Source organism: Cloeon dipterum, chromosome 2 (assembly GCF_949628265.1).
Source record: "Cloeon dipterum chromosome 2, ieCloDipt1.1, whole genome shotgun sequence".
Taxonomy (NCBI): Eukaryota; Metazoa; Arthropoda; class Insecta; order Ephemeroptera; family Baetidae; genus Cloeon; species Cloeon dipterum.
In genome coordinates this window covers 34,401,758-34,421,888 of record NC_088787.1, presented here as the reverse complement: position 1 = coordinate 34,421,888, position 20,131 = coordinate 34,401,758, and the positions used below count along the sequence as shown (strand labels likewise).

General features: G+C 41.2%; 3 protein-coding genes across 5 annotated transcripts; 1 reads left to right on the top strand and 2 right to left on the bottom strand.

The window, feature by feature from the left end:
• Window positions 1-542: 542 nt before the first annotated feature.
• Window positions 543-9,126, bottom strand: LOC135936734 (uncharacterized). 3 transcript variants are annotated; one of them, XM_065479670.1, is made up of 13 exons: window positions 7,658-9,124; window positions 7,055-7,590; window positions 3,058-3,204; window positions 2,891-3,000; window positions 2,642-2,815; window positions 2,563-2,581; window positions 2,077-2,193; window positions 1,848-2,012; window positions 1,553-1,786; window positions 1,401-1,498; window positions 1,180-1,344; window positions 960-1,119; window positions 543-901 (listed from the first exon to the last, which is right to left on the bottom strand). In XM_065479670.1, exons 2-13 carry the CDS (start codon window positions 7,143-7,145, stop codon window positions 684-686), a joined length of 1,698 nt encoding a protein of 565 aa, XP_065335742.1. In that variant the 5' UTR covers window positions 7,146-7,590; window positions 7,658-9,124; the 3' UTR covers window positions 543-683. The 3 variants fall into 3 exon arrangements, with proteins under 3 accessions (XP_065335742.1, XP_065335740.1, XP_065335741.1); XM_065479668.1 differs by having other exon boundaries at window positions 2,642-3,000; window positions 7,658-9,126; XM_065479669.1 differs by having other exon boundaries at window positions 2,642-3,000; window positions 7,055-9,126.
• Window positions 9,127-9,389: 263 nt separating this feature from the next.
• Window positions 9,390-12,060, top strand: LOC135936737 (transmembrane protease serine 9-like). Its single transcript, XM_065479672.1, has 12 exons — window positions 9,390-9,605; window positions 9,732-9,878; window positions 9,934-10,037; window positions 10,098-10,274; window positions 10,335-10,353; window positions 10,417-10,527; window positions 10,595-10,759; window positions 10,810-11,037; window positions 11,094-11,194; window positions 11,249-11,419; window positions 11,479-11,638; window positions 11,698-12,060. Exons 1-12 carry the CDS (start codon window positions 9,530-9,532, stop codon window positions 11,919-11,921), a joined length of 1,683 nt encoding a protein of 560 aa, XP_065335744.1. The 5' UTR covers window positions 9,390-9,529; the 3' UTR covers window positions 11,922-12,060.
• Window positions 12,061-13,829: 1,769 nt separating this feature from the next.
• Window positions 13,830-17,498, bottom strand: LOC135936736 (uncharacterized). The gene is made up of 12 exons (XM_065479671.1): window positions 16,903-17,498; window positions 16,542-16,694; window positions 16,384-16,487; window positions 16,137-16,310; window positions 16,063-16,081; window positions 15,362-15,478; window positions 15,127-15,297; window positions 14,844-15,074; window positions 14,679-14,779; window positions 14,457-14,621; window positions 14,239-14,398; window positions 13,830-14,179 (listed from the first exon to the last, which is right to left on the bottom strand). Exons 1-12 carry the CDS (start codon window positions 16,991-16,993, stop codon window positions 13,962-13,964), a joined length of 1,704 nt encoding a protein of 567 aa, XP_065335743.1. The 5' UTR covers window positions 16,994-17,498; the 3' UTR covers window positions 13,830-13,961.
• Window positions 17,499-20,131: the final 2,633 nt, after the last annotated feature.

The following is a 20,131-nucleotide window of genomic DNA, read 5'->3' as shown; positions in this document are numbered from 1 at the left end:
AAAACTTGAACAAAAAAAGAAGAAAATGGTAAAAGAGTGAGTCAGGCAGATGATCTGTTATTAATTTACATAAGCGGTGTTTCTTAGTTCATGGTGAATTTAATTAATGGATTTAAATCGCTGCCTTCCAGCGTGGTGCCCTTAGATCAAGACAAACACCAAAAAATTAAAATAAAACGGGCGCTATATTTATTGCTGCCTAAAATAAATTATCTCTCTTTTAATAGCTCCAATGCAATATTAAAGATTTTGTAAATTCCAATTAATTCATTTGTAATTTATGATATCGTTGAACGGCTGTCCTACGGGGGTCTAGGGGGTGGAAGGAAGATTATACCTCCAAGTTTCAGTATAAAAGTGACGCTTTACACCTCTGTAAGATTTGATTGGTCTTGATTTGCTGTTTTGAGGACGATGGGAGACCAAGCCACGGACGAAAGCTAGGTCACTGATTTGACCTATTTCTATTCTCTTCTCGCAAATGCGTGATATAAGTACAAAATAATTTCGTGTTTGTAGGTTTAATATTAAAATCCAAGCAATCTAAGCTTTTAAAACAATTTATTCTGAACAACCCATAGTAAAAATTAATTTTGATAAGAGAATATGCTATCTACATTTTTCTATTGAATAACTATAAATCCATTGCTAAATTTCTTTTGCTTTGAAAAACCCACTTAATATCAGAATGAAAATTCCGGCGTGTTCATCCTTATCCAGCCATTGTAAGTTGCGACGTCAGTGAACAAGGAATAGTGATTTGGGTCACACAACGATCTTTCTTCGCCCTCAAACATCACTTTTTTTGCTTTTGTGAAGCTGACAATTCCCCTGATGAACCAACGGCCGTCTTTTTGGACGGAAAGGCTGCCTCCGCTGTCCCCGTTGCAGACGGTTGTTCCTGCATTAATGAATAAAATTAAGAAAATCAGTCCTGACTAAATGAGGGGTGTGCTAACCGTTCGTGTAGCCGGCGCAAAAGTTGTCTCCCGGCCGCAAATATTTCCCAAAATATCTAGTATCTGACAAGTAGCATTCTCTGTGACCTCTAATCGGCAGTCGAGCCTCTTGCAGTTCATTTGTCCGCGTGTGGTTGTCGACAAGCCCAAATCCAACCGCCTTCAGCAGAAAATAAAAAAAAATTAAAATCAATTTTTAGGATTCCTGTATATCCAATACCATAGCTTCAGTTCCAGCCACGCGATCCAAGTTAGAGTCCTCGTTCCACAGGTAAATCGGTCGGACGTGGGCGGTTATTTCAATTTTTTTCTTCAAAATCATGAGTCCGACGTCGATGTGAAATTCCTTAGGGTCATATTTCGGGTGCACCTTCAGACTGATAACCTAAATTTGGTCAAAATTATTACGGATTACAATAAGTTTATATTGAAGGTAAATACATTTTTCATCTGAACACCAGGAGTTCTTTGTCTTTTATCATACATCCCGAAAACAACTATGAAGTCATTTGGCTTTGATCCGTAAATACAATGTGCAGCTAAAAATGATTTTTTAAATCGAAGTCATGAATTCATTATTTTTTGTTTGCTACCAGTCAAAACTACTGTCGGCGAAATCAATGACCCGCCAAAAGTTGCACGTCTTTTGGTATCCGCAATAAAAGCATGCCACGGATGCCTGCCAGCCTGGGCTGTGTTTCCGGCTAAAATTAGTCTAGTTGATTCGGCATCTCTGGGATAATAGCCGTAATGTCTTCGTTTCCTTGTTAGTTCCGTCGGTTTCCTCCCCCAGTTTTGGAAACTGAGGTTGTCTGGCCCGGGGAATCCTGTTTTAAAGATAAATAAAATCTATGATGTGAGTTTTAATTTTTATTTGTGTGAAATTACGCCTCGGTTGTTTTGTTGGCGGGATCGGGCGTAGAACAGAAATGTCTTTTGCGTGCCTCGCAATCTCGTGAATGTATGGCAATATATCAATGTAAACACCTCGTGTATATTTTACACCTCTCAAGAAATACCGGCCTTTGAAGGAATTGATCAGATAATCAGTTCCTATGTGACATGAAATGACCATTATATGGAAATTGAATTAAATGCATTTTTGTATAATACTTACGATCAGTGCCATTCTCGACACACAAGATATTCTGAATGGGAATTTTGATAGTTTTCAAATTTCCCAATTCAGTACTGTCTAGAACCCTGGTACAGTTACTTTGGCTCGTCACCATTGCTGTGAAATTTGAGAAATACAAAAATACGATGCATAATCATGTCAATGACATTAAAAGATATAATCATCAAGCGTCTGTCATAGAAATTTTTTAGCTTTTGAGCGATGGAAACTGTAAAATCTAGCTCATACATCCTTTCATTGTAAATTTTTAAAAAACATTTTGTTGCATTTTTTGTTAATTTCTGGAACCTACCTATATAATACCGATTATATAAATACCTGATTTGGTATTTGGGGGTTGCAATCGCCGTACAGAAACGACGCAAAGCGCAAAGCACTTGTGCGATACTAAATATCTCTTTAGCATTTTGGCCGTTCTTAATAAAATCATGTCCAAAAAATCTTTTAATATATCTACAAACTTACCTGAGATAGGTGAAGTAATCTATAAAATGAGATTAAAAATAAGTATTTGTCACGATAAAAAGCATTTGATAATACGAACGTAAGGCATCCACTGAACGTAGGGCGATTCTCTTTGAAGTTGTAAGTCCATTACATTGTTTCGGTTAAACAAACAAAGGGGAGTTACGACCTCAGTCGACATTTTCTCAGTAATCAAAATCTTGAATTTTTCGGTGGCTGTCGGATTTATGGCAATGTCAATTACATCCAGCACCTTCAACCATTGAAAAAGACATTGTAAAAAGAGTGAGGATGTGACAGTTTTGCTGAAAATGCGATATAAAATTACTTGGACGGAGTCTCTCATGCAATTCTCCAATTCTGTGCCCCATGTCCCATAGCAATATATCGGATAGACCCGTAGATCAGGCGCATCACTTTTTTTGTACGGGCGGCCAACTAGAGAGTAAAAAATCTTTGTCGTTGATATTCTTAAGCGAGATAGCCCTGTTTTACCGTCAGTAAGAACAGTCGTTTGAGAAATAGCTATCAATGAACCACGAATGCTTCCGGCGCGCTGGTTATGAACAAAAACGTTGGATTTGTTCTCAGTTGCATAGATTCCACAGTTTTGGCTGCTCAAGTTTTCTCCATCGTCAAATACTGTGAGGGGAAAGTGCGAGTTAGAGATGTGTGTTTTCGCAAGAGTATGAAGTTAATTGTCACAATTTTACCCAGCATCCTGAATGGAACCTACCTGTATAATGCTGATCGACAGGAGGGGGAGGGGCGGCCGCAAGGGGCGGAGGGGGCTAAGGCGAGTCCAGGCCCCAGAGGTTTTAAGCCTAAAGGGGCCCCCGGGGGCCCTCCTTTAACCCAATCGCCTCCCTATGCTTCCGTGTAAAAAATGGGCAAAACGGGGTGGATCAGGGTGAAAACCGGGTGGTCGGCGAAGGGTGGCCCACAAGCGTGTTTTCAGATGTGCAAGCCCGGATTCCTCCCAAAGGAGAATTTAAAATAAAATAAAACAAAAGTTAGCCTTTTTGCGACTCTTCCGTGGTTACCGGGGGTTGCGGGGTAGGTGGAGGGATGAAAAACATCCTATCACCCGCAAAATTTTACGGCCGAATTAATGAACACCGGTTTTGGGTTGTAGGTCTGATACCGACCGAAATGTAAGGGTCGGATGGTCAAAAAACGTGGTTTGGACACTAATTTTTTTTCGCCGGTGGAAAATTCCAAGATAGCCAAAAATTTTCTAAAAACTGTCCAAATCTTACCTGAGAGTATGAAATCTGTACGCCCACCTCAGGGTCAATGGTGACCTTTGTAAGTTACAAAACGCGATTTTTCGGTACTCGCGGCCTCCTCGCGGGGGCCTTTGGGCCCCGGGGCCCCCAAATCCGATATTCAGATAGTGCACACCAAGACAAAGGCAACGGTGTGCGGAAAAGATTTTTCCGGCCCATAGCGCCAAAGTTATTTAACGGGCAAATTTGCCCATTTCCACCCTGAGTACCTTTCGTCCGGTACGGCGGTGACCCTGAAAAAAAAATTGAAAAAAGCCGCCATCATCGATTTTAAATTTACCTGGGAGTGTTTTAAGACCAAATTCGACCTGATCGGATCAAAAACCTGGGACGAGAATGGTTTGGCGCGCGGCGCGGAACGGTTTTTCGCCTACAATAAGCTTAATATGGGAATTTTTCAAACTCGGGTTTTTTGTTAGTAATAAAAACCACACTACACTCTTTCGGTAAGCGATTAGTGTCTGCAAACCGAGTTTCGTAAAATTCCGAGCCATAGGCGAATTACGGCGGAGGTTTGAAAATTCGCATTTTACACAGCACGCATATGACCACGTCAAAAATACGCACGGCGGCGCCGCGGAGCCGCTGGGCACTGAACCTCGAATTTGGCGATCGGATACATACAAGTGCGTACGTGGGTGTCTGAATCTCGATTTTCAGCGGTTTTGTACTTCCGAAATTGATTTTATAAGGGTTTTTGTGTTTTTGGTGTGCGCAGCAGAAGGAATCGTGTGTGCTGGCCGAGACGAAAATGGTTTTATTTTTGGGAAAATTCGAGGAATCGTCGCAGCGTCGCTCACGACCCCTCATTCGACAGGGTTCGCCAAGAACTTCAACCTGGCACGCCTAAATGACCTTTCTCAGGGTACCCCGACCTGATATCGATTCCGAGGCCGATTTTTAACGCTTTTTCATCGTTTTGGAGCATTTTTGACGCTGCTAGGCGGTGACTTACCACCCTTCAAACCACCGACCTTCCTCAGGTCGCGCACCCTGAGCACTTTCACTACGCGGTCTTACCGGCGGCAACGATTCTTTTCGCTTCCTTCGAGATAATTAGCGTGCATTAAAGTGGGTTTGAATTCGCGAAGCGGTGCAGCATGCACAACAGGCGCATTATTGCCTGTTTGCAGACAATTTTTAATTCGACCGTTCGTCGCAGAATCTACCACGACCCCTCATTTGAAAGTGCTCGCGGTGGACTTAACTGACGCATCCAACTGACTTTTCTTTCAGGGTACCCCGCCCTAAAACCCTTTGCCAGGTTGAAATTTAACGATTTTTTTCTAACTAAATTCAAGAAGCACAGTGCGGTGGCGATGCACTCTGCGGCGCCGCGCGGCGCTGCCAACACTAATTTTGCTGTGCGGCGAAGCCCTTTTCGGCAAAGCACTTTCAGCGACCAGGTTAAAGTCCTTGGCGAGCACTTTCGAATGAGGGGTCGCGGACGACGCTGCGGCGAATACTCGAATTTTGGCAAAAAATTAAATAAAAAGTTTCTTCGCGCTGGGCGAAACGCAATAAATGCGCCTGATGTGCACGCTGCGCCGCTTGCGTGAAATCAAAACGCACTTTTATGCACTCTAAATCAAACGAAGGAAGCGAAATGAATCGTTGCCGCCGGTAAAATCGCGTAGTAAAAGTGCTCAGGGTGGCCGACCTGAGGAAAGTTGGTGGTTTGAAATGTGGGTAGTTGCCGCAATGCAGCGTCAAACATGCTAAAAAAAACTCCGAAAACGCAATTAAACTCGGCCTGGGAATCGATCTCAAGTCGGGGGACCCTGATAAAGGTCTTTTAGGCACGCCAGATTGAAGTGCTCGGCGAACCCTGTCGAATGAGGGGTCGCGGTCGACGCTGCGGCGAATACTTGAATTTTGGCAAAAATAAAACCATTTCAGGCGGTGCCGCACCGCACGTTCCTCCTGCTGTGCACACGTTTCGCACAACTAAAACCGGAAAACCCTTATAAAATCAATTTGGGAGGTGCAAAACCGCTAAAAACTTGGTTCCACATACATGCGCACGCACTCGTGTGTATAAGATGGTCAAATTCGAAATTAAGTGCCCGGCGGCTCCGCGGCGCCACCGCGAGTATTATACACGGGGCCGCGAATATCGAAATATCGCGTTTTGTACCTTTGAAAGGTCACCGTTGACCCTGAGGAGGTCGCACGGGCCTAAAACTCGCTGGGACAGGCAAAATTTATTTTTGAGGGGGTTTTTAGATTTTTAGCATTCCATGTCTCGGGCCGTGTAATGTAAACCTTATGGGAGCTTCGATTTTTCCCTCTTTTTAACCCATTGGGCCCTCGTATCTCCGGCGCCGTTGGAGCAGGATGGCGTAACTGCAAATCAAAATGAAGCTAATCGCGGCCACTTTCAAACGCGGGGTAAAGGCGGGCCCTCGGGCCCCGTGGGCCTGCGCGCGGGCCCGCCGAAAAAAATAATTAATGTCCAAACCGCGTTTTTGCACCTTCCGAATTTTATATCACGCCCGCTACTGGACCCACGGCCCAAAACCGGTGTTCGATAAATCGGCCGTTAAATTCTGGGGGCGACGCCACCGGTTTTATCCCCCCATCCCCCACGCATCCCCCGCTTCCCCGGAAAGACCCTCCAAAAGGCCCACTTTGGTTTTATTATTTTTAAATTCACCTATGAGAGGAATCGGGGGTTTCTCTTCACTAAACACGTTTGTTGGCGACCCTCCGTCGACCACGCGAGTTTCACCCCGATCAACCCCTTTTTGGCGATTTTTTACCCGCGAGCATAGGGAGGACGCTTGCCAACGGGGGGACCCCTAGGGCCTCGTGGGCCGGCGGCCAAAAAACTCGGGGGCCCGGACCCCCCTCGGCCCCCACAACCGCCCCTTAACTCCGCCCCCCCCCCTGTCGTGAAGCATTATATAGGAGGGCCATTGTTTTGGCGGGAAAAAGTAAGCGCACGTCGCGCTGGACTTTTTGATCGGAAAAAATATCTACCTAACCTAATTCGACCCTCAGGAATCGATTGGTTTGCTCAGAAACGTCGTCAAGGACGGTCTTTAAATTAAAGTCTTGAACTGAGTCATTTTAAATTAATTCAAAACATTATGAGTGCATTTTTATAAAAATATTTACCTGCTTGGTAAATGTTTCTTTGATTAATCAAATTGAGTTGGTCCAAATTTAAAGCGGAAAAAATAAAAATTAGAAATGCTTACTCGGAGCTGGAATGTGGACGTCACTCTGATTGTTTGCCGTTTGTGCGGCGCAAAGCGCGAGGCTGAGGAGCACGAGAATTTCTCGCCTCATCTCGTGATTTCTTCTCTGCACGCGATGGACCAGGGCTGCTGCTGCGACCGTTGCCCACGGCACTCCGAGAAAGATTAAATTATCAAGTGCAAGTACTAAAAGCGATACTTTTTGACCCCCAGTTGGCAACTGACCTCTGCAAATTGCGTCATGACGTTATCGCCGCAAAGTGTCGAGTCAACGGGGGAAATATTTTTGCGCAAATCAATTTCTCTTATATGTGCTAACTTAATTAATTTTTTTATTTAAAATATAATTTTGGGCTCAATGTTAATTGTTCAAATTACATTTTATTTGGATGTGTGTTGTATTCTGCCGCTGTTTGAGAATGGAAAGGTCAAGTTCAATATCAAGCCAACCAGACTCGCATCAGAGGCAGTCGTGACCTTGTTTTCATCTCGAGTTCACGTGCTTCTCACTGCCAGCAGTTTATGCTGAAATCGTGCTTTTATAGCAATAAATACTGCATTTTCATTTATTAAATTATTATTCAAATAATTAAAAAGTTTTACCTGAATAAATATTAATGCCACTGGCGCCGAGATTTGAAGTATCAAATTATGACGGGCGTCTTTTTACCGTTGAATTTTAATACTCCAGAAAATCTCTTTTTAGGACTAAAAAATTGATTGTGGTGTTTTAGTAATTAAAATCGAGAAAAAAAGATAATTTTGAGAATTTTTAGCGTATATCAATAATTTTTCTTCTGCGATGGAGAAGGGAACAGCAGGAACAACTGCAACGAGGATTCAACCCTAAACCCGTCTTGGACACAGATAAACTGAAACAGTGAAAGCAGGTACGCCAAATTTCCCAAATTAAATCTTTTTAAGGGCTTCGATTTGCTCTAGAACAGCGGGGTCCAGATTCATGCAACGCGCAGATATGGCGTCGGGTGGAGCATGGCGCGAAAAACCGGTCGCGAGATAAGAAGCAAGTTTGCACCAATATTGTGACATAATTTTCATTACTTGTACTAATTGTGTCTTTTGGATCGTAAAAACATACTCTTGACACTCATACGGCAATCCAAAAAGAGCTTTGTATTTACGCAGCGGCCGAGGAGCGACAAGTTTAACTCTGGAGAGTAAATTATAGGACCGATATATTTTTAATAAAATTTAAATAATTAAATTAGAATTTTAAAAGCAGAGATTCCCTTTAGTGGAATTTCACGTATTTTTACACTGAGCTGCCATTGGCTAAAATTAATATTTAAATTTGCAATATTAGTTGTTCTTTGATCGTCTGCTCTCGGCGTGAAGAGGATGAAGAGTCCGAGACTTGAGCCAGAGTCCGCCACGGCGCACCACTGATGACTTCTTGACCTTGTTTTCATTCGCGCAATGATTTTTTGGTGTTCATGCATGTCGCTGATCACGTACTCACCAAAATTATCTCATTGCACGAAAGTGAGAGAGGCTGCGTTGGTCCTACCAGAGCTAGTTCTTTTGTTCAATATATCTGTTTCTTTATTCATGTCCATTACATAGGACAGATTAAATTAAGTTACATGAACAATGGCAAAAAGTGACAAGCAAGAACTGCATAACCGACCAAAACAATAAATTGTAACGACGTTGGCACGTGCCGCATTAAATATTAATAAGTCAATAATCACATCACAATACATTAAAAATTACACCACAAGTACTGCTCGCACAGGGAGGGAAATCTTGACGCATCGCAGTCTTTCAAAAACGGTGGCAGGTCGTTCCAGGGTTTACAGACCCTGTATGAAAAGGCACTTCGGCCAAAAGCTGTCCTCGCCGGAGGCGGATGAAGGCGGGGATGTGCCGCGCTGTCAACTCGCAGTGCGCGCCCCTGGATGATTCTCGCTCTACATCAAAATCCAAAATCAGTATGTCGCCGCTCTGGCATCTGTGAAAGAAGACGAGGTCGGTGTGCCGCAGGTGCATGTCATAATTATATTTTTTGGAAAAAAACATTCAGATGTAACCCATGGATGTTAAATAACTTTAACTTGAGGTAGTTAAATTCAACTTTGCGAAGATTTAAATTATTTTTTAATATATTAAATAATATTTAAAATTAATGTCGATGATTTAAGCATATTATGTTCAATTTATTATTGTTTAAAAACAAGGTGATAGCATTCAACTTAGTAAAAACAAAAAAATCATTACGATGCCAATTAAGAAGATTAAATATTCTGCACAGAAATTTTCGCTCCGCTTTGTTTCGCAATTTGTGGCGATAACGCGGAATGACGCACTTCAGAGGTCAATCGCCAACTGCGGAGGGCAAATGTCCGAAAGTATCGTTTTTGGTGCTAACAATTGATAGTTTAATCTTTCTCGGAGTGCTGTTCACCACGGTCGGAGCAGCAGCCCTGGTCCATCGCGTGCAGAGAAGAAATCACGATGAGGCGAGCACTTCTCGTCCTCCTCACAATCTGCCTCGCGGTTTGCGCCGCACAAACGCACTTTCCAGCTCCGAGTAAGCACTTCTCAATTTTTATTTGATATGTTTAAGAAAGGTTAATCGGAAAATATTCTGGCTTGCAAAAATATGGTTCTAATGGTGATGCTTTGCTATCTTTGAACTCACATTTTCCTTGAACAGTTTTTGACGAGGGAGAAAACTTGAGCAGCCAGAACTGTGGAAACGAATCAACTCTGAACCAATGGATTGCTTATGTTAAAAATATAAGTACCGAACAATATTGCGGACCATTTGTAGCTATTTCTCAAAGGACCCTTCTTGGACTGGGTAACATGAATATCTCGCTTAAGAATATCAACGACAAAGATTTTTTACTGTCTAGGCATCTGCGCTTTCAAAAGAAGTGATACAACTGATCTACGGGTGTTTCCGAATAATTGTATTTCGCGCGAAACAGAAGAGGAATGCATCAGATATTCCGTCAGAGTAATTATTTTACCATTTTAAGCAAAAGATTTGCACTCTCAATATTTTAAACGATTCAAGGTGCTGGATGTCATTGACATTGCCATAAATCCGACAGCTGATTTGAAATTCAAGATTTTGGTAACTGAGAGAATGCCGAGTGTGGTAGCTCCAATTTGCTTGTTTAACCGTGACAACGTAATAAACTCGCAACGTCAAAGAGAAACTTATTCCTACGTTGAATGGACAACATTTTGGGTTCGTATTTTTAAACTGCTTTTTTATTGTCTTAGACTGATTATTGATCTAATTTTTTAGGATTTTCCATCTGACCCAAGTAAGTTTACTTCATAATTTATTAGACACGATTTTACTTCGTAATAATTGCCAATTTTTAAAGAACACGTGACGGACCAAAGCAACTGCAACACGGTTCTAAACAGTACTGAACTGGAAAATTTGAAAACTAAACAAATTCCCATCCAGAACATGCTGTGTGTCGGGGAGATTCGTAAGTTTCATACAAAAATAAATTTTATTCAATTTCAATCATGGAAATTTAATGCCACTCACGTCAGCATATGGATATATGATCAATTTCTACAAAGGCCGCTATTTCTTGAGAGGTGTTAAATATGCACGAGGTGTTTACATTGATATATTGCCATACATTGGCGAGATTGCAAGGCACGCAAGAGACATATCTGTTCTACGCCCGATCCCGCAGACGAAACAGCCAAGAGGTAATTTAACATAAAACGACTCATAGCAATTTTATTTATCTTATAAAAAGGATTCAATGCACCAGACAACCTCAGTTTCCCAAACTGTGGAAGGAAACCGACGTCAACCAGAAGGAAACGCGAAAATGACGATTCTTCCGAAGATATCCAACCAATTGGTCATATTTTCGGCGGAAACAAAGCTCATGAGACGCACCCGTGGCATGCTTACATTGAGAATGAGGAAACTGGAGCCGCCTGTGGTGGGACACTGATCTCACCGACCGTGGTTTTGACTGGTTGTGGAGCAAAGAAATAATTAATTTCATGACTTCATTTCAAAAATTATTTTTAGTCGCCCATTGCATTTATGAATCAGAAGCAAAGGACTTTACAGTTGTTGTCGGGATGTATGATAAAAGAAAAAGAAGATCTCCTGGTCTTCAGACAAGAAAGGTTTCACCTTCCACGTAAATTACTCCTATCAATAATAATTTTGAATACATTTAGATTAGCAGTCTGATCACGCACCCAAAATATGACCCTGCAGAATTCAACAGTAACGTCGGAATCATGATTTTGAACGAAAAAATTGAAATAACCAACCAAGTCCGACCGATTTGCCTGTGGAACGACGATTCTGACTCTAACTTGGTTCGCGTGGCTGGAACTGAAGCTATGGTATAAATTGTACGTGAATTCGAAAAATAGATTTAATTTTTGTTTATTTTCTTCTGAAGGCGGTTGGGTTCGGGCTTGTCGACAACCACACACGCACAGAAGAGCTGCAAGAGGCTCGATTGCTGATTAGAGGTCACAAAGAGTGCTACTTGTCAAGCAGGAGGTTTTTTGCGAAATATTTGGTGCCCGGAGACAATTTTTGCGCCGGCTACACGAACGGTTAGAACACCTCTCATATAACAGTAACGGATTTTTCAATTTTTAAAATTATAATTCAGGAACGACCGTCTGCAACGGGGACAGCGGAGGCAGCCTTTCCGTGGAAAAAGATGGCCGTTGGTTCATCAGGGGCATTCTCAGCTTTGGAGTATCGAAAAAAGTTATGTTTGAGGGAGAACAAAGATCGTTGTGTCACCCAAATCACTATTCCTTAATCGTTGACGTCGCAAGTTACATGGACTGGATCGTGGAAAACACGCCGGAAATTTCATTCCGGAATTAAGCGTGGGTTTTTTAAAAGCGAAAAACAGATTGTCAAAGGGATAAATAGATATTATTTAGAAAACTTTAGATAGACAGCATAATATACTATCTTATCAAAAATCTTTTGGTTTGTTCAAATAAATTGTTTTAAAAGCTTTGATTGCTCGGTTTTTATTATTAAACCCAAAAAGACGGAATTATTTTACTTTGTGCTTTTATCACGCATTTGCGAGAAGAGAAAGAGGTCAAGTCCGTGACCTTTCTCGTCCGTGGCTCGTGGCTTGGTGTGCCGTCTTTATCTTCTGGTGAGCATCGACTCTTCTGATTTTGCTACTACACTCGGTAGGTAATGAAGCTAATAATTAAAGAAAGCAGAAAAATAGGACCTGAAGGAAAATTTTTTAATAATATTTCAGCGTTTCTCTCATTTGCTATCAGAGAACTGCTTTAATTTTCTTTTCCTGTATTATTTATTTATTTTTTTACCAAGTTGAATGCTATCACTTTGTTTTTAAACAATAGTTGTTGGACATATTATGCTTAATTCATGGTTATTAATTTTTTATTACAAAATGCTGTTCAAAACATGCGATTTTTTTTAATCTTCGCAAAGTTCAATTTGTTTAACACGCAACTGCCACAAGTTTAGTTTTTTAACTTCTTTTGGTTACGTACATCTGAAGGTTTTTGTCGAAAAATATAATTGAACGGAAGAACCAAAGCGCAACCTCTCTCACTTTCGTGCAATGAGATAAGTTTGGCGAGTACGTGCATGATCCCGGACAAGAGCACCAAAAGAGTTTTTGCGCCGAGAGTTGAGCAATTGAAAACAAGGTCAAAAAGTCATCAGTGTGGCGCCGAGGCGGACACGACTGGCTCAAATCTCGGCCTCTTCACGATGGCTGACCAAAGTGCAATTAATAATGCCTCCTATTGTCAATTTTAATATTAATTTTAGCCGAAGCGAGTTCCCAATGTCGGCTGAGTGTCAAAATACGTTAAATTCCACTAAAGGGAATCTCAGCTTTTTAAAATTCTAATTAATTATTTAAATTTTATTCAAAATAAATCGGTCCTATAATTTTCTCTTCAGAGTTTAGCTTCCCGCTCGTCGGCCTACGCGTAAATAAAAAGCAGGCGGATGACACGGCTGCTCTATTCTATACTCTTTCGCTTTCCACCGAGTCTCGTTGATAAAGCTGCCTGTTGCCAGATAAAGATAAACCAACTGGAGCACTCGCTCATATAAAAATTAGAATTAGCAGAAATGTCACCGTGACGCTGGAGCAGAAGTGCGGCTAAATGTTGAAATTAATGGAAGAAATTTATTTCATTCTCGTGTTGCTCAAAAAACTTTATTCCTCCGACAGGTTTCGGCGTGATTGTTGCTTCTCTGTAGAAATAGACGGCCGGTGGTTCATCAGGGGCATTTTTAGCTTTGGAATATTTTATGCAAGTCAGTCTTGAGGCAAACTCTGTTTACCGTTTTTTTTTTTCTGCGGCGAAAGGGTGCGCGAGATGCGTACGTGAAACGGCTCTGGTCGGATTTGTGCGATTGCCGCTCCGCACTCGCCGCTGCTCGCTTTTCGTCTCGCTTGCGGACATTGAATCAGAGTGTGCAGTGGTTTTCCTTGATTTTCTTTTCTCTGATAGCCAGCAATGTGAGATATGCTTAATATTTTTTTAAATTTTGCCTTCGAGCTTTTTCTATGTTGTCTTATAATATTATTAGCTCCATTACCTATACCCAGCGTAGTTGGATAAACAGAATAGTGGATTCTCACCAGCATTAAAGACGGGAGACCAGGCCACGGACGAAAGGTCACGGATTTGACCTCTTTCTCTTCTTTCAAATGTGTGATAAGCACGAAGTAGGGTCGGCTAAAATAATTTCATCTTTGTGGGTTTCATATTAAAAGCCGAGCAATGAACACTTTCAAGAAACAATTTTATTCTGAAACACCCATAGAAAAAATATTTTTGGTAAGAGATTATGATGTCTAACTACATTTTTCTATTGAAATTTTGAAACTTTTTTCTTCAAAACACACATATAATTTCAGAATGAAATTTCCGGCGTATTTTCCACGATCCAGTCCATGTAACTCGCGACGTCAGTGAACATCGAATAGTGATTTGGGTGACACAACGGTATTTCTTCGCCCGCGAACATAACTCTCTTCGCTATTCCAAAGCTGACAATTCCCCTTATGAACCAACGGCCGTTTTTTTCCACGGAGAGGCTGCCTCCGCTGTCCCCGTTGCAGGTGTTCGTTCCTGAATTAATTATAAAAATTAATAAAACTCAGTGATGACTAAATGAGGGGCGTGCTAACCGTTTGTGTAGCCGGCGCAAAAGTTGTCTCCCGGCCGCAAATATCTTCCAAAAAATTTCCTTTTCGATAGGTAGCACTCTTTGTGTCCTCTAATCGGCATTCGAGCCTCTTGCAATTTATCTGGCAACGTGTGGTTGTCAGCAAGCCCAAATCCAACCGCCTTCAGAAGAAAATAAATCAAAATTAAATCGATATTTTGAATCCACGTCAATTTATACCATAGCTTCAGTTCCAGCCCCGCGAGCCAAGTTAGAGTCCTCGTTCCACAGGCAAATCGGTCGAACGTGGTCGGTTATTTGAAATCTTTCGTTCAAAATCATGAGTCCGACGTCACTGTTGTGTTCCGCCGGGTCGTATTTCGGGTGCGTGATCAGACTGCTAACCTAAAAATATTTTCAAAATAATATTGAATGAGAATAATTTACTTGGAAGTTAAAAACCAATCTTCTCTGAGCACCAGGAGCTCCTCTTTGTCTTTTATCGTACATCCCAACAGCAACTACGAAGTCTTCTGCTTTTGATTCATAAAGACATCGTGCAGCTAACAAAATCGTTTTAAATCGAAGTCATGAAATTCATCATTTCTTTTGTTTCACTATACGTACCGGTCAAAACTGCTGTCGGCGAAATCAATGTCCCGCCACAGGTTGCTCCAGTCACCTCATTCTCAATAAATGCGTGCCACGGATGGTTGCCAGTCTGAGCTTTGTTTCCACCGAAAATATGACCAATTGGTTGGATATCTTCGAAAGAGTCGTCATTTCCGCGTTTCCTTCTGGTTGACGTCAGTTTCCTTCCACAGTTTGGGAAACTCAGGTTGTCTGGCGCGGAGAATCCTTTTTTAAAGATAAATAAAATTGCTTCAGCAGTTTATTTGTGTTTAATTACCTCTGGGTTGTTTTGTCTGGGGAATCGGGCGAAGAGCATAAATATGTTTTGCGTGTCTTACGATCTCGTCAATGTATGGCAATATATCAGTGTAAAAATGTTGGTTCCAATCATGTTTTACACCTCTCAAGAAATACCGGCCGTTGTAGAAATTGATCAGAATATAATAGACTGTGTGTGGCATTAAATGAGCATTATTGAAATTGAACTAGACGTAATTTTGTATGAAACTTACGAATGTGGCTTTCTCCGACACACAGGATATTCTGGATGCGGATATTATTTGATTTCAAATATTCCAAATCAGTTCTCTTTAGAATCCTGCTACAGTTGCTTTGACTCGTGACATTTGCTGTACAATTTGACAAAAATACAAAGAAATATCGTGTCATATGGTATTAAAATATAAAATATACATTTCAATAAATATTTAGCTTCTGATTGCGAGCAATTAAAACTGTGAAAACTAGGTCGAACAATCTTCAATTTAAAATTTGTTTCAAATTGATATTACATTTTTGACAGACGCACTTTGCGCTTGCGCGCCGAGTCTGGGGTGTTATCGACCACGCCCCTGCACGGCGGGGGGCCCGGTGGTGCCGCCGGCGCCAGAAAAATAAAAAAAACCGTTTGGGGACCGATCTCAGGTTAAGACACCAGGGTTGCGCGATCTTTCCAGGATGAAGGAGTCATGAGCCATCATCGCTCCTCCCGTCGAATTATAGATAAAATAAAACCAAGGTGCCCCCGATAGGAAGATTGGTAAATGCTTTTGAAAATTAAAAATGATCGTTGTGTGGAGTTGTGGACTGACTTTGAACAATGTGGTTTTGATAATAGGCGTAATTTGAATAATAACAGTTAAAATCAATTTTAATCAGCCCAGATTACTGTCACCTATGTTCCTAATAGTATATTATAATCGAACAAACTTACTTGGGCCAGATCGAGCACTCTACAAAATTAGATTAATTATTAAACTACAAAGAGTATAATTTCAATATACGAACCCAATGTGGTGTCCATTCAAAGTAGGGTGATTCTCTTTGAAGTTGCGAGTCTATTACGTTGTCGCGGTTGAACAAGCAAAGGGGAGAAATCACACTCGGCATTTTCTCAGTTATCCAAATCTTTAATTTGTATTCATCTGTCGGACTTATGGCAATATCGATTAAATCCAGAACCTTTAACCATTGAAAAAATATTGTGTAAACGAGGTGAAAGCAATGGTTAAGCTGAAAATAATAAAATAATTACTTTGACGGAATTTCTGATGCATTCCTCTTCTGTTTCGCGGCCATTACAGTTATTCGGAAACACTCGTAGATCAGTTGTATCATTCTTATTGAACTTGCAATCACCTAGACAATACAAAACTTTCTCGTTGATTATCTTGGGAGAGATATTCATGTTACCTAGTCCAAGAAAAGTCCTTTGAGAAATAACTGTATATCCAATGCAACTATCACTACTTTTAGTACGCATGTTTTTAACCAGAACGAAACCTTGGTTCAGAGTTTTTTCGTTTCCACAATTCTCGCTACTCAAGTTTTCTCCTTCGTCAAACACTGTAAAGAGAAATTGAGAGTTCAAGATGACTGAGCTACGTTTAGGTCTATTAAAACCGAGTAGCCGTTAAAAGTTAAATAATTAATGATTTTTTATTTACCTAGCTATAATTCATTATTTATATTGATCCAACAATTTTGGCCAAAATCATTTGAAAATTTCGATTATCTAACTCCTAAAGAGGACAAAATATTATTTGAGACTTACACGGAGCTGGAAAGTAGGCGTCGCTCTCATTGTGAGACGTTTGTGCGGCGCAAGCCGCGAGGCTGAGGAGCACGAGAAGGGCTCGCCTCATCGTGATTTCTTCTCTGCACGCGATGGACCAGGGCTACTGCTCCGACCGTCGCGCACGGCACTCCGAGTCGTATTAAATTATCAAGCGCGTTAGCACTAAAAACGATACTTTCGGCCATTTGACCTCCAGTTGGCGATTGACCTCTTTAAAGTCAATATCAAGCCAGCTATAGATTCGAGTCCGAGGCTTTCGTGACCTTTTGTTTTAATCTCGAGTGCACGCGTGATCTTCATGCTCTGTTTTAACTGCGAACACGTGCTAAACAAAATTTTGCGTTTTTTTATAAATAAAAAATATTTTCCAACGTTTCTATACGGCGAATGCGGCTGGACCAATTTTGGTATTCAGCACGTCAAAAGAAAGTTATATTAAGTGCTGCATGCACAGTCTGAAATTGCAGCGGAAGTGCCTAAAAAATAAATTTTAAGAAAGTCTATGGTTGCGCCATTTGTTGGCGGCTATGAACACTAAGGGTTTATACAACTGGTCTTAATTTCCTGTTTTTAGGAAATGAATTAATATCATTAAATATGTACAAACTGTGAATACGCATTCCCACCGGGATTAAAAAGGCATGGAGGATTGTGTTAATTTAGTCGCACGTCACGGCGTATTCGTATGGCAGCTAAAATGCTAATTTTTATTTCTTTCAAAGAGTGCTCCAGTCAACCAGCAGCTAGGCTGCATTAGTAGCGAGACTCGGCGCTCGGCGGAAAGCGAAAACAGCAGAGCAGCCGTGTCATCCGCCCGCTTTTTATTTACGCCTCTCCGGGAGTTATATTTCAGAGATAATGTTGAAATTTCAGGAAAGTAATATATCTAATTATGCAGGAGCCACATTTCCCCCTCATAGCACCTGTACAACTCGACCCCTCTGCGCGCTAGCAAGCGGGAAGGAGGTTTTTGTAACCTAGGCCGTCGCGGGCGGCGGTCGTCACTGAAAGGTCACGGGCTTGATAAATTATGCAAGATAATAATAATAATCTTTATTTGACTTTTGGCATGCACATAACTCATCACAATAAATTGTACCGAATTACATACATCCAATTGCAAAAAAAATCAATCATACAGTAACATTCATTCAAAAAGAAACATAGTAGTTGCTACAACTACTGTACACAAAGCAATATTAAACACACAAAGGGAGCTATCTGTGGAAAAGGAGGTTTTTTGGGAAATATTTTTTGGTGTCGGGAGAAAATATATGCGCTGGCTACACAAACGGTTAGCACACCCGTCATTTTTATCACCAACTTATTTTTATTAATTTTATCAAATAATTCAGGAACTTCCGCATGCAACGGGGACAGCGGAGGTAGTCTTTCCGTGGAAAAAGACGGCCGTTGGTTCATTAGGGGCATCGTCAGCTTTGGAAAATCGAAAACAGTGCTGTTTGAGGACGACGAAAGATCGTTGTGTGACCCAATTCCATATTCCCTGTTCGCTGACGTTGCAAGATACATGGACAGGATCGCTGAAAACACGCCGGAAATTTCATTCGTGGAGATCAAATCGAACTGAATGTGAATGGTCCGCTATGCCGCTCCTAAATAAAACGCGGGCTGCATGACGCAGCTGCTCTGCTCTTTTCGCTTTCCGCCAAGCGCCGAGTCTCGTTGCTAAAGCCACCTGCTGATTGACCAGATGCCAGATAACCCAACTGGAGCACTGTTTCAGATAAAGATTTTAGCATTTTTATTAGCAATGATGGGTGTGTCCTTTTGGACAATACAATTAATTCAATTTTTAGAAATTTTTAAAAACAGCGTGTTTTAAAGAATAACCAAATTAACATTTTTGCTGTTTAATAATAATAACAAAAACGTTCCGGCATGAGAGGCAAGTCTTTTTTTAATCTGCATGCCCAAAAACATATTATGCTGCCAGATAATAAATGAAATGACGAGAGCGGGTGTCCAGTGCAGCTGCTCCGGCGACGATCAGAAGGTCGGGATCGCATTCTTGCTCCTCGAAGGAAAAACCCATGAGTCATCTCTGGCAGTGGCAATAAATATACAAGTATTGAACTCAGATCTCAGTTTAAAGGTATTATTTATTATATACAACTATTCTAACTGAAGAAATTGGCGAGATGCAAGCTGAAAGAAAGATGCGAGGCGAAGAATTAGTAATTTTAACCGCAGTATTGAATCAAATCAAATGAGTGGACGTGCGAAGAGGAAAAAGGCGCGCATTGTTTTTGTCCAACAACTTTATTTCGGTCTGCGCGGTGGAGGCGACGGCGAATAAAAAGAAAAGCAACCTGACGGTCCCGACGGCCGGCGTCGCAGCAACGGACGCCGTCCCGAAATCAGGAAAATCACATGATGGAACAGAGCGCCGAGTCCTCGCGCCCTTTCAGCACGGGCGGCATTTCAGTTCGCGTTCGCGCGGCTTCAGAGTTCGAATACGTGGTTGCGCAGTGGCGCCGCCTCCTCGGACTGCTTCACCGGCGGCGCCTCGTGCGTCGCCTCCTCGCCCAACTCGACGTTGCCGCCGATCGAGCTTTTCTGTTCGCTCGTCGTCGCGTCCACCGTCGCCGGCTCCGCAGTGGCGGAAGCGAGCGATGAGCCATTTATTCACATTCTTTTGCGACAAAAAAATGTATATTTTATCTTCAAACGAAGATCTAGTCTGTTAATTTATCAATGCCTCGTGTTAAATTAAATTTATGAGCAAAACTTCAGATGCAACCAAATGCTGAGGTTGGAATTAAAACGAAAATTTTAGGCAGCTGCATCTTAGTTTCATTCAACTTATTGGAATTAACATAAAATAATTTTAATGTAGAAGCAATCGATTTAGTAACCTTTAGAGAAAAATTATTTTACTATAAATAAATTTCAAATTAAGTTATATATTCAACTATTTATTGTTTCGAAACAAAAAGGAGAGAAATTTACATAATATGATAACAGCACAAAATAAAAGAAAAATTAAATTAAAACCACGTTTCTCTGAAAGCAAACGTGAGACACGGACACAGTATAAATATTAAAATTTTTCCTGAAGTCAAATATTTCTGATTTTAATTATTATTAACTTTTGTTTGCCTACGCAGAAGAGTTGCAAAAACAGAAACCTAAAGCTAAAATAATGTCGTCTTTGTGGATTTCATATTAAGAGCCGAGCAAA

Excerpts from the sequence above, each read along its gene's own strand:
- LOC135936734 (XM_065479669.1), bottom strand. The coding sequence starts at position 7,145 with ATGAGGCGAGAAATTCTCGTGCTCCTCAGCCTCGCGCTTTGCGCCGCA. Across the intron at positions 3,001-3,057 it reads AACGACTGTTCTTACTGACG|TTGGCCGCCCGTACAAAAAA; the intron begins GTAAAACAGGGC and ends TTTACTCTCTAG. Across the intron at positions 2,013-2,076 it reads TGTCGAGAATGGCACTGATC|GAACTGATTATCTGATCAAT; the intron begins GTAAGTATTATA and ends CATGTCACATAG.
- LOC135936737 (XM_065479672.1), top strand. The coding sequence starts at position 9,530 with ATGAGGCGAGCACTTCTCGTCCTCCTCACAATCTGCCTCGCGGTTTGC. Across the intron at positions 10,760-10,809 it reads GCAGACGAAACAGCCAAGAG|GATTCAATGCACCAGACAAC; the intron begins GTAATTTAACAT and ends TCTTATAAAAAG. Across the intron at positions 11,639-11,697 it reads TTGCGCCGGCTACACGAACG|GAACGACCGTCTGCAACGGG; the intron begins GTTAGAACACCT and ends ATTATAATTCAG.
- LOC135936736 (XM_065479671.1), bottom strand. The coding sequence starts at position 16,993 with ATGAGGCGAGCCCTTCTCGTGCTCCTCAGCCTCGCGGCTTGCGCCGCA. Across the intron at positions 16,488-16,541 it reads AAGGACTTTTCTTGGACTAG|GTGATTGCAAGTTCAATAAG; the intron begins GTAACATGAATA and ends TGTATTGTCTAG. Across the intron at positions 14,622-14,678 it reads CTGGTGCTCAGAGAAGATTG|GTTAGCAGTCTGATCACGCA; the intron begins GTTTTTAACTTC and ends AAATATTTTTAG.